This window comes from Geospiza fortis, unplaced genomic scaffold (genome assembly GCF_000277835.1).
Source record: "Geospiza fortis unplaced genomic scaffold, GeoFor_1.0 scaffold333, whole genome shotgun sequence".
NCBI classification, from domain to species: domain Eukaryota; kingdom Metazoa; phylum Chordata; class Aves; order Passeriformes; family Thraupidae; genus Geospiza; species Geospiza fortis.
In genome coordinates this window covers 3059024-3072343 of record NW_005054347.1, presented here as the reverse complement: position 1 = coordinate 3072343, position 13320 = coordinate 3059024, and the positions used below count along the sequence as shown (strand labels likewise).

General features: G+C 39.1%; 1 protein-coding gene across 1 annotated transcript in view; it reads left to right on the top strand.

Annotated features, from left to right (window-relative positions):
• Positions 1–13320, top strand: part of EIF2B3 (eukaryotic translation initiation factor 2B subunit gamma) — a 99283-nt gene that overhangs the window by 11686 nt on the left and 74277 nt on the right. The window contains exons 3-4 of the mRNA XM_005423123.3: positions 6890–7049; positions 12516–12627. Coding sequence (XP_005423180.1) covers positions 6890–7049; positions 12516–12627 — 272 coding nt within the window. The remainder of the gene's footprint in view (positions 1–6889; positions 7050–12515; positions 12628–13320) is intronic.

Below are 13320 nucleotides of genomic sequence, written 5' to 3'. Positions count from 1 at the left end.
TTCCTGCTTTTTGTTGTGCTGCTGAGAGATCTGCAGTTGGGCTGATTGCTGGCTGTGGGCAAAGGCCTTCTTTCCCTTCAATAAGTTGAGCCGGTTGAGCTCCATTAGGACTACTTTTTATTATTATTGTGTGTATGACTGCAGCACCTGACTGCCTAAGGCTCTGCTTACATTAAGTGTTAAGCCTGGGCTTGAGCTCTGGGCTTTGGCAGCAATTCCTCCTGCGCTGCTGCTGTTGAGGTTGGAGCCCGACTGCTGCCTTTCTGTTTGTGGGAGGCAGGATCCAAGATCAGCTGCACAGCAGGTCTGGCAGTGCTGCCGTCCAGGTAGTCCTGGAAACCTGCCTTCCAGGAAAGGAGTGATGAGGAGAGTGCCATTTGTTTCTGGAGCTCTGCCTGTGGAGAAGGGGTCTGTCCATGCACTGCATTGAGCCAGGAGAGAATTTACCTTGCTTGGCTTACCCTCCATGAACTGGCAAATGCAGGATCTGGGTGCTCCCCATAGCTTTTGCAGGCACAGTGCACACTTCTGGATGCCTTTAGATGGGAAAACCACATACTCAGGATTGGGACATAAACCCAGGAGATGACCCTGATCTCAGACAGATGAGAAAGCCTACCATTATAGGATCAACTGTGTCAGTCCAGTGCCCCAGGATACTGATAGGATGACAACTGTCAGTGTTCTGCAAGTGTAAGGGTAGCAGATTTCTTTTACTAAAAAAAAAAACAAAGACAGCAGAGGCTGAAGTCACACCCTTTAGAAGATACAAATAGATACTAGGGCTGTCATCCTGTATTGAAGTGAGGTAGAAGTAGATTTGTTAAATGCGTGACAAGTGGATGGGATAGGCTATTAAGAGGACAGTAAACAGGTTGTGGTTCGTGTGATAGAGAACAGAACCAGTGAAGAAGGGTGATGTGGGTAGAGGAATAAGCTGGGAAAATTACTTTTGGAGTACTGTATAAGTAGGACAAGATTGATTTAGTTGAAACTAGAGAAAAAGGTGGATTGCAAAGCTTGTGTTCCAGACCAGAAGTTTTACAGTTCAGTAAGTGTCAAAATATCAATTTTGACACTTTTATCCTGCTTTGAAAGTATCCTTTAGAAGTGTTTGAACACTAGTTCATCTCTATAGTTCTGGGTTTGGTTGCTGAGAACTGTAAATTACACTTTTCCACCTCACATGTCAGTTTGAGCATAGGTAACACGACTTCCTTCTGGGAGGAGACAGGATGCCTTCTAGGCTTGAATATCTTTCCTGTTCCTAGCTTATATGTATGTAAATTAAAAAATATTGATTTTGGATGATAGCTCATGAGATGAGAAGATAACCTAAAATGGTGTTTTCATTGTATGGTCCAATCTGATACAAAACATAGGATGAGCCATGTGATGGGATTGGGGTTAAGCCTCCTCCCCAGCTTCTGGCATCTTCTTTGCAGCTTTCTTTGGGAAGATAAACAGTGATGCTGACAGGTTACGTATGTGAAGGCATTCACATTGCCTTAAGATATCTTCACATGATGAATTCAGGGCCATCCAGGAAATTAGAAGAGACTCCCTTAGCTCCTATATCAGACTTTTCTGTTTTCTTTTTTTTTTTTTTTTTAAGGGAAAAATAAGCCTCTAAGAAGCTCCTTTCACATTACACAGATCTTAAAAAATAATTCCTCCATCTTTTAATGAGGAAAGGTTGCTTCTGGATTTCAGATTGAGAGACATTCTGTGCCTACACTGTCCTCTATCCTCAGAATAGTTTAGAAGGTGCTGGTCTACAGCAAACTTCCTGTTGCAGGGTGACAGCAGAGTAGGTAAATGCTTTGTGTCTGCTAGGAAAGCACTAAATCATTATTTCCCTCTGAATCTTGTCATCAAGGACATTACATAAGGAGAGTGGGAATTCCCAGCCAAAGGCGGCCCGTTCAGTTGGTAGCTAACAAGATCTTACAGACATCACAAAATAAATGAAGTTCCCTGCTCCAGTTGCAGTAACAGCCATAGAGCTTCAAAGAGGTCACAGGTGTGGAAATTGGAGGTCTCTTAATAGAGACTGAGATAAAAAGGAATTATTTAAAGCCTTGGATGTAAGTTTCTGATCTGAAGAGTGGTGAGTAATGCAATTGCTGGGAGGTATCTTTGACTTTGCCTGGAGAATGCTAACAAGCAATCAAAATGCTTGCCCACAGCCAAACTGTTTTTTCCCTTTCCACTCTTTAGAATAATAAAAAGCATTACACACAAACCCCACTGTTAATGCAACATGTGGGTGAAGTTCCAGGCTATTGTGTATAAAATTCAGTCCTAATTCCAGCAGTAATTATAACTTGTTTCTCTCTCTCTCCCCTGTTGTTTGGTGACACCGCAGGAAGTGATGCAAAGTTCTCTGTTTGTGCATGTATTAACTTAGGTTGAGTATGTCTGATCTCTTGATTTTCTTTCTTTTCCTGTCAAAGTCTCAGCTGTAATACTTTGCAATTAGAAATGTTTAACATTTAACTTCAGTGTTTTGTCTGTTTTCAGTTCAGTTAAGAAGCTGGTTCTACTGCTTGTGGATGTTTTGCTTCTTTTCTGTTTATAATGCAATCTGACATTTGTTTTCCTCTTTCTCTTGAGGCTGATTTTGTTCATATTACAGTTTCCTTGCAACACATGTTTTCTCATTTTCTAGTCTGCTGTTTTTGAGGCCATCAGCAGTTTAGGCTGTGAGGTCCTGCCCTTGTCTATACTTGATAGAAAAAGCATAGTGAATACCACTAAAAATTCATAATTTGCTGCCAGCTATCTGTGGTAACCTTGACATCTCTTGTTTGATCATAAGGGCTCCAGCAATAATTGCTGAATATAAAAGGGTTTTTAGCATTGCCTTTGTATGCAGGGTGTGAGAAAGTCCAAGGCTTTTTATTTATGCTGGTATATTACACCATATAATTGCATCCATCTTTTGATCTGTGGTATGAATTAGTTCCATTGAAAACATGTTTTCTATTTTTAAATCGGCTGTCTTGATCCTAGTTCTTGAAACAATCTGCTTTTGGTCTTGTTTTTGTGTATATTTTCCATATTGTGCTGGGTTTAATATAGTTGTTGACCTACTGGTTTTCAGTGTTTTTTCCTTACTGTGTTCTCTATTTTGTATAAATCTCTTCATGTTTTATGTTACCCTGTTTTATTTATCTGGATCAAGTATTTAACTTATTTAATATCTGACCATTTCACAGTTTATAACATTTGATGGTGATGTGCTGTTAGCCAGTGTTAGAAAGGTAGAATGGAGAAGTGGGGACCTTAGTGCCGTGTTTTCATACTTGACTTAACTGAATACTCTGTATTCAGGGATGGTTGGGCTGAAAGGCCAGAGCTCCAATAATTCATGAAGTTAATAGGGATGCAGAAGGATCTTCTTGAAACTCGGATCATAGGTAGAATGATCTCTGCAGAATCCCACCTTTCTCCACTGGTCAGTAGCCTAGTCTCAGTTTTTCATTTGAGTGAATGAATTGCAAATCTGAGGTTAAAAGGGATTGCTAAGGCCCAAGTTAACACTTCCAAGGAGCATTATACTCTCCTTGTCTTTGCTGTGGCTCTTGTGATGCTCACAAAAACATGAGCTGTGCTCCCAGGAGGGCAGGGCTGCTGTCCCTGAGGGTAGCAATGCAGTGTTTTCTGGTGTTCCTCAACCCAAAATCATTTGCTGCTCTCTTATGCTTGGTGGCCTTTTCACCTGCTCTGTAGAGCAGCTTCTGTGGCAGAGCCCTGGTCTGTGATGAGACCTGCTCTTTGTCATAAAAGTAGTAGAGACCAAATGGCACACAAAATGTGTCAAGTTTGGCAGAGCAGGAAGATGCCAGATATTCCAAGTATTTGTCTCATGCGCCATCCATTAGATGGTCCTTCTTGATTTAAGACCCTTGCCTTGCCCTGCCCGTGGTTGTAATGTGTGTGGAGAGTGCATTTGTGAGTGCATTTTTTTACTTTGCAGTCGTTCTGCTTGAGGTGTGTGCTTGCTGGGGTTTTTTTAATCAGTTCGTGTTGATTCTTATCGTCTGTGTAATAGTTTGGGGTTGATGTAATCATTGTTACATGTATTTCATTAAGAGATGTGCGTGTACTTAGGCGTTTGCATAATTCATGAAGTCAAGTATGTTCACATACCCCTTGTTAGCACGTGAGTGCATGTAGTAAGTATGTACTTCTCTTCTTTGTATCAGTGGCTCATTGGGAAAGGTGCACTGCATTTATTTGGTGTGTATATATGTAAAAAACCCACAAGTTCTACCATTTATTTTCTTTCTTCTACACCCACCTCGAAAACGTAAAGAAAAACACACACTTCTGCTAAGGTTCTAGGATAGTTTATTTTTTCATTCAGCCATTAGTTTATTCGTTCAGGAGTTGTACACTGGAAAAAAAAAGTGCATCCATTAGACAGTGAGGGCTTTATTTATGAGGGGGGTGGTGTTTCAAAGGGGAAGCTGTCAAGTCCCAAAAGAGCCTTTCATGGTGTATTCTCAGCGTGCTTCTGAGGCCACTGCTCTGCTCATCAGGAGGAGAGGCAGAAATGTGGGCTTTACAGAGCAACTGTGTGTTTCACTGGTCCCTGCGCTCACTGACGTTTATTTACATATTGGGAGAGTAAATGGGTAGAACAGATGGCAACCAGACATTTGGTGGTTCTGTTCCCGTATGCTCCTCAGGGGTCTTGCATTCAGTTTTTGCAAAAAGCTTGTCCTATAGGGAGGAGAAAAAACCCGGGAGCCTGGTCAGAACTATGAAATGCTTGTTGGGTTTTTGCATTAGTGACAGATTAAAGCATTTAGTAAAATGTGCAATAATTACAAGGTTTGTTTTACAAGTCCAGATAGTCATTCCTTAGTATAAGACTATTGGGGTGTCAGTCTCTCTCATTTGATTATTTCTTATTTTCATCACTGGAGCGAATGCAGCTAGATTTGAAGCTGGCAATCTCTTCTTTCTATAAAGTGAGTTTGAAAAGTACAGGTCTATTTATATGGGTCTTGAATACCTTTTGGTCTTTTCTGTAAACGTTGTTATTCATTCGTGCTCTTGTAAAAACAGAATATCTGAAAATTTTGCAGGATTTTCCAGGATATTTAATATGTGTTTCTTCACAGTTTACAGTTGTGAAGCGGGAGATTTGCTTCCACACCAAGCTGAATTTTTTTCTTATTTTCTTTGTGCACCCTGGAATGTTGGAGCAGGGCTGCTCCAGAGTGCTGGGCAACTCACTTTAGTGGTTTGGGTTGTTGGGGTTTTTTCCAATGTGTGCATGTTGGGTTTTTTTAGAGAAGTGCTAATTAAAACACTTTCCTTGGGCAAAACTGTAATATAAAATACACATTTTGAAACTATGTTAAAAGAAGTGATGCAAGTCAGGTTTTGAATGTGTAAAATTCTCAACCTGCAGATTGCTCCTTCATGTAAAGCGGCCAGGTGTTTCTCAGTAAAGTGGGGACAAATCACATGAACATGGAAGAGCTTGACCTTTTGCACAGCATGCCAAATCAGCAGCTCCAACAGTTTGTGACATGATGAATTCCAACACCTTATTGGTAAACACATGAAACTGCCTAGCAGTTATAGGAGAACCTGTCAAATAATGTAAATACCAGACCTCAGCTAATCTCAATTACAATGTGGAATCTCCTCGTGTTAGATAAAAAAGCAATCTTTTCTTTAATAAACCTTTCTGGAATGAGAGGTCAATGCTGAAATAGTTTGCTTTAAACCAACATAGTTTTCAAAAGTAAGAGTAGAATTGCTGATTGATCCTCCATGGATTAACTCAGATATTTTCTAAGTATTGTCTAATGCCCTTCTTATTAAATATTGTCTTTTAAAAAGATAAAATTAGGCAGCCATGTCACACTGCAGGGAGGCTTAGCATGGAAAATGGCAGCAGCGAAAGTGAAAATGGTAACTGTCAGAAAAGAAACACTGTCTTCTGGAGAGGCCTTTAGAAGGTTGATCATTAACAAAAAGTGGAAATTTGCTACTTTTGTGTCAGCCATGCTGCGCAAATATTATGTTAGGATTAGTTTAAATTAAGTTAATTGCTGAACTCATAGGTTTTTGGCAGCATATCTCACAACCCATATGAAATACAGAAATGTTTTTCTAAATAAGAGTTTTTAAGTGGATTATATTGATAGTGTCCACCGTTAATGAAGCTTCTGTGTCTTGCTCAATATGTGACAATGTTCCTGTGACTTCTGCAGCAGTTCTCTTAAAAACTACCTAAGGGATTTTGGAATCCTCTGAGATCAAAATAAAGTACAAGCCTCCTATTAAATAGGACCTAATGTCCTTTTTTTTTTTCCTTGTAATATGGAGTATTGCTGGTTTTAGGAAATGTATTTCTAAACTGAGCCCACCATCGCAGTGCAATTACTGAGTAAATCACATCCTAGATAGTCTTTGTTTTTTTTGTCCCCCAATAAAATAACATAGTTTAAATATCTTTTCCAGCACTTTGTTGCCAGATGCAAAGTCAGCTAAAAAGGAGTTCTTCAGAAGGATTTCTTTTCTACCTCATTATATAACTAAAAGTAGCTGTTGAAATAAGTGCAGAATTTCTTGTTGGTCTTGAAAGCCATGGCTTCTGTGTCCTTAGGAGAAGATGAAGACAATTCAGATGGTCACATATTGTATATGGTCCAGATCTGGATAAGCATTAACCAAACAACAGTAATAGCAGGACTCAAGAAAAGTGCACTGGTAAAAACCAGGAGCTATTTTTGGCAGTGGTAAATTTAAAAATAAGAAAAAAGTTAACATGTATATTTGGGTTTGGGTGTTCAAATGCTAGTCCATATGTGGTAATTTCTATATCTGAAAGGTTTGCTGGTTTTTTTTTCTTCTTTGACAGACTGATGTCTTGGTGTTGAGCTGCGATCTGATCACAGATGTTGATTTATATAAAGTTGTGGACCTCTTTCGAACACATGATGCTTCTCTCTCCATGTTAATGAAGAAAGCTCATGAACCAACAGAAGGGGTACCAGGACAGAAAGGGAAAAAAAAGCCAGGTATGTAGGAAGGAATACATATTTATTAATAAATTATAGAGAAACCACTGGTATGTATGATATGTTTAGTTATCAGTCCCAGAGCAAAAGAAATAAAAAAGGCACAGATACCCTGTTTTTCCTCAGATTCCCTGGTGAGGGTGTGACTTGGTTTTTTCCAGCTCAGAATTAAGTATTAGACTCATGTAATCTTGCAGGCTGTGATCCAAAGCTCACAAGAGTTAAGGGAAAAGCTCCAGGTGACTTCAGTGAGTTTTGGATGAAACCCTGAATTTTTGTTACATATGAACATTAAAACCGTTAGGTTTTTCAAGAGCACTAAGCATCAGCCAGATTATAGCTGGGAATTTTACACTGACTGTAGGGACCGGCACTAGGTGGGTAACAAGCCCTTCTAGAAATTCTCCCCTCTCATGGTATGTAGTGAATTACTCTTCTGAAATCACATCCAGGAGCCTTTTGCTAGGCAAAACTCCCACTGATTTCAAGGAGCTGATTAGATGCTTATCTTGTCCATTTTACCATAATATCTTAGTTAGTGCCTTGTAATTTTTAATGTATCTGTTCTCACAACACTGCTGTAAGGCAGATCAGGGCTATTATACTCATTCTACTTATATGCTAAAAGTACTAAATACCACACAGTTGTTCCCACACCATACCTCTCATTTGCTGTTAATGATATCTGTTAAAATGCTGAGTCTTGGCTATTGGCAGTTTAGTAGGACCTGGTCCTTGATTAAAGCTCAGAGGCATTACTGGAATACAAGTAAGAAAATGTAGCTTCAAACTGTTTGAGAGAGGAGTGAAATGCAAGCCAATAGTTGTCTGAAAGTGGAGGAAATACGTTTTTAAAAGAAAACTTTTAGGCTCTGCATGAAGATTTTTCTGGAGCAATGTGTAAGGTTAGTAGGGCTGAAAGCATTTAGTACTTAGACTCTCAAACAGATCTAACTCCTCTATTTTTGAAAAGGCAGTCTAAGTGCTAATGGCACATAAAACATTGTCAAGAGCACTGCTACAGTGGAGAGTTGAGCATTCAGGAGTTGTAAACTAATGGGTCTGTGGTTAAACATCATAGTGCTTCCCAGCATGTGAGCTCTGAGCACACAGGGTGGGGGTGAGGAGGTCTGTGAGGATAAACAAGATTATCTGAAGGCTCTTTTCAAATATAAACATATCAGATTGTACATGCGTTCTTATTTTGCTTGTTTTTTATGTTAGCATGCTTGACTTTGTAGCATAACTCTTCCTACATGACTTGTTGAAATTTGTGTGTGTTTTTTCAGATCTGTAAAAGACCAAACTTGAAAAGACTAAAATTCCATTATGTAGAAGTGTTCTATCACCCCTGGTGTTTTTCTGTGGGGCTCAGATCTCCCATGCAAAGCACCACTTGAGCTGCCATGGACAGCAGTAGTGACATGTTTCCTGTGAACTGCCTCCAACAAGACATGAACTCTACCTGGCCTGTTTCAGTCATTTGTTAAAAGCAGGGAAAGGCCAAGACAGGAATCTTAGGTTCTTCTTCAGGTTCTGGAGGAGGGAAGTACATTTTAGGGAGTATTAGACCCTCCTGGCTTTCATTCCTACTTGAGTAAATCTACCCTATTGCTGTCAACATTACCTTTGCTCATCCATCTTCCTTTGTCTGTGCTGGCTTCTTGCTGCCACCATCCTTCATTCCTGTTCTCTTTCCTTAGTTTCCTTCCTCAAGGATCCTTGTCAAGAACCTGGCTTTTCTTTGTCATCTATTACTCTTTTCTTTCTGATGATGGATGGAACTGCCAGTTCCATCTTCTGTCCTGTTTCTGGCTTCTTGTCTTCATCTGGTTCATTTATCCACCTAGAGTCACCTGTTCTCTTCTGATTCCTGTCTCATCTAGTGTCCTTTAACAGGCAGTCACAGTTTCCAATAGTTTTCAGGAGCTGCTTTCTGTCCCTTCCAGCCTGTCTTGTAGAATCCTCATTTTTTTATGTTTTTTTCCTTTTACCTCACCCCCGTGAGTTTATGACTTTTATTTCCTTGTAAAAAACACCTTTCCCCTGGAACAGTCATTGCAGCATGGCTGTGGAGCCTCGTGGCTTGTGTGCTTTGCTTTTACCACCTGATCGTACAGAAAACCTTAGGTAGCACCTGCTATTTCAGAAATTGGAACAATCTATCCTTAAGAATTAAATATCCAGAAACATTAGCAGCAAAAATAGAAGGCTGGAGGAGAATAAAGCATGTAAAGATGCAGTTTTCCAAGAACTCGCTAGAGCTTTTCAAGGGAAGGGACACCAAACCATTTCTGCTTATGCTAAACTCTTTTTTTTTTCCTTAGCCTTAGAACCAACTGAATGGTTTTTGCTGAAGTTTTTCAAATGCTCCTCTTAAGCAAGCACCTGGCATTGGAAATTTCATCCCAGACACTTAAAACTTGGTGAAACTTATAAGCACCCAAAGACAAGATATTAACATGGAGTATGTTAGGCAGTTTTCCATAGTAGGTGGCACTATTATCTCCTTCTCTAAATTATAACACATACAAGTTTTCATGTACTTGGACTCTACTGTTCAAGTGTTTGTATTAGAAAATTGATCCCGTGACGAGCCGCTAGATTTATTTTTTCACTGTTCCTACAAAGCAATTCGTTTTTGGAGAAGTATCAACAAGATTTTATTTCGCATATGTCATGGAATCTGATACAAAGTTGTTGCTTTTGGAGTATTATTGAACATTCAAGAACTGTGATATAAAGAACAGTTCTTAAATTAGCATGAATTGCAGTGTGTTAAGTGCTATAAATTCATCCTGATGGTTTCCTGCAACGTTTGACTCAGCTGCAAATTGCAGGGTCTAGTTCATTGGGTTTTATATTTAGGGGATCATATAGTGACAATAATAATCTCATTGGCTTTTTTAACTGAGCAGTAAGAGCAATGGCAATTAAAAAAAAACACATGAAAATGCTAGTCAGTGGTAGTAACCCAAATAAACAGAGAGTGTTTGGAATTCAGGGGAATTCAGATACCCAGAATGGAGCTGTGTGCTTAAAGATGACCTGCAAGGGATTGAGTGGAAAATAGTGTCTGAACTTTTCTTTGTATAAAGAAAGGCAGAAAAGATGGGGGTGGTGACTCTTTTCTGCTTATTTTTCATGTCTTGAAAGCAGCAAGCATCCCATCACTGGTATTCTCTGTGTTTGCCAGAAGACCTCTTGGTGGTCTTGAAGGCTGCATCCTGTGAAATCTTCTCCATTTAATTGAAAGGGTGGGGATACTGAGTCTTTAACAGAGGTGTCTTTTTCTTGAGTCAGTAAATTATGATTGATTAGAAAGCATTTAAAAAAATACAACTGAAATTTATTTCTTTTTGTCACTAAAGTGCTTAACATTCTCTTATGATGTCATAATTTCTTTATATCATTAAAACCCTTAAAATTGATGGGGATCTAATTTGTAAGATAATTAATATATTGCAATAGCAGTGTCAAGTCCTTATTTATCTATTGTGAGGAGGCAAAACACATCCTGCATTTCATTTTTATACTTTAAATGATTTTGTTAAGTTACTTTCACTTTAATACTTTTCTCATACTTCTTGCAGGGATTTTGTGAGCTAGTTATGTGTCTGCTCTTCCATTTATTTTTTCCTTCCTAAGTGATGCCAGTGGGATTTGAAACAGCACTCTTGTACCTCTGGATAATTGATGTTAGTACATAAGTTTTGTCTTTTTTTAAATTACTGAAGTAATGTTTTTTATTGCCAGTATACAAGGGGAAACCTGGCCTGGCATCTGCCACAGAAAATCCCCCAGTGCACTCTCATGGTTTCACTGTTTGTATCTTACCTATCCACACAAGCAAGAGCAGCTGGTTTGGTGTCAGGCATGTGCTTGGCCCTGCTCTTATCAAGTTGGTTTTTTCCCTTTTTCCTGTTGCATAGAGTTTTGCTGTAGCAGTGTAATATGTTCCTGTAAGGCCAGGGGATGGGCAGGCAGGACCTGAACTTTTGGGGAAGTGTTGGGGCCTCAATGGAGGAAAGTCAGTCACTGTTGTATTTCCAGCCTGTCAGGAGACCCCACTTAGGTGGCAGAGGTGAGGGTTCATTCACCCCTAATCTCAAACTTCACAGCCCTCCTCAGAATGAAAATAGGCCCTGTTTTCAAGACTTACTCTGAGTTTTTACAGCAAGTAAGCTTTATTGTAATTGTACTAATTTTGTCATGGGTTTAGATGTTCAGGCCTATTTTTGTATTTCTTTGCTGTGTAATGAATTTCTAAGATGGGTTGGGGGTTTTCTGAAGAGGGTATGCTTGATTACTTAGATCAAAGATTGCACAGGAGAAGTTTCAACAGCTGATTAGATTTTACTGTTTTAATGGTATTTATTACTATGGTAACTCTGTAAGAACAGGTATAGGTAAAACAAGGGATGGGCCTGAACTAGGAAAAATAAAGTTAAAAATAGTTTGTCTGAAAATTATCTTAGAGAATTAGCTTCTTCTAGGGTATGTTGTTACTCCAGCGTGGTTAAAGGCATAGAACTTAGGAGATCAAATATGTGCCAGTTTGGCCCAAAATTACAGTATTTATTGGGAGAAAAAAGATTTTTGTTAAAATTGTGCTGTGACTTACTTGTACAGCCTGTGTCCGTAAAGATCAGTATATGGCTGCCACCAGAGTGGTAGCTCAGCTGCAGAGTGAAAATTAGAATGAGCTGCCACCACTGTATTCAGATGTTGTAGAAAACTGTTAAAAAATAAAAGCTTTACATTTTAGTAGGCCAGAGTCCTTGCTGATGCACAGTCACTGATTGCAGGAGATACAGACTGCCACAATAATACATGTGAGTGTTAGGTATTCTCTTGGTGGACAATTTTATAAAAAGATATTTAAACCAAGTTAACCCACCCAGAAGCATCATGGTAGAAGTCTTAGAATCTATGCTTTTATGTGTGTTTGTGATTTACGTGTTGGTATTTGTCTAAAATAAATTACTTGCAAAATGCTTACATCTCAACTGAAATCATAATCCTCTCCAGACCCCCTAATTCTAATGTGGAGTGACATTATAAGAAGAAGCAGTTGGGTTTGAAGAACTCACTGCTTGCCTTGGATTTGTTGTTGGTTTAATTTAGGTAGCAGGGGTTTTTATTTACAAAAAAAAACAAAAAAAACAAAGAAAAAAAAAGGAAAGCACAGCTTAAAATTGAGTGTTGCATGTCAGGACCTGTAGTTGGCATCTTCATAAAAAGGATGCACAAACCTTTCAGGGCAAATGTTTTGAATGCCATGATATATATCAGCTACTCCAACTGACAAGGAGTTGAAAAAGTTATCAACAATATTTGTTAAATTAATGGATTTGCTGGGATAGTTGGATTTTGTATTTTGGGGGTGGTTGGTGGTGCCATTTGTCTTTCCAGCCTGCATAAAAATGGGGTTATATAATGATTGTGTTTGATTTTCTACTTCAGTGGAGCAGCGCGACTTCATTGGAGTGGATGACACAGGAAAAAGGTTGCTCTTCATGGCTAATGAAGCTGACTTGGATGAAGAACTTGTCATTAAAAGATCCATCCTTCAGAAGTAAGCTCATGGGTCCTTGTAATAGAAACTGAACTTGGGATGAGATAAACTAATTGTGTAGTAGGAGAGATGGTTAAAGACAAAGTAGGATGAGAAGGGAAGAGGAAAAGCCACTTTTGCAATATTCTGGGAGCAGTATTTTGTTATTTGTTACATCATTGGAACCACTGATAGGCTTGTCTTATACCTTTATTAGGAAAAAATCCAGGGAAAGAAAAGAAATGCATGATAAGGTAACTCTTCTTGAAATGAAACCTATATTGCAATAGGTCAGATACAGTTTAGATTCAGAGACTGTGAAGTGTTAGGCCTATAAATGAATAGGTCCTATTCCATAAATGAAATGCTTGTCTCACTGGTTGAGTCCCAAATGGATTGGCAGAGTATCCATGAGAGGCTCTCAGGATTTCATGACCCTCTTATGCATTTAAGGCACAAAATCTCAGCTGTCTTTCCAGGCCCCAAAAGATTCATTACAGAAACCATGCTATAGCCACCATTAAACTTAACTGGGGACTTGGATAAATTTATCAAATATGCCAGACGAGCTGAGCTTTCTGCACTGTGTAATTCATATCCATTAGTAGGAGAAGGAAAGATGACTTGTTCTTTATGCTCTCCAGTACAGTGATTTTAGTTTTCTCAGGCACACGTTGTCTGACGTGTTCTGTGCAAAGCTGTGTTGGCTCCTTG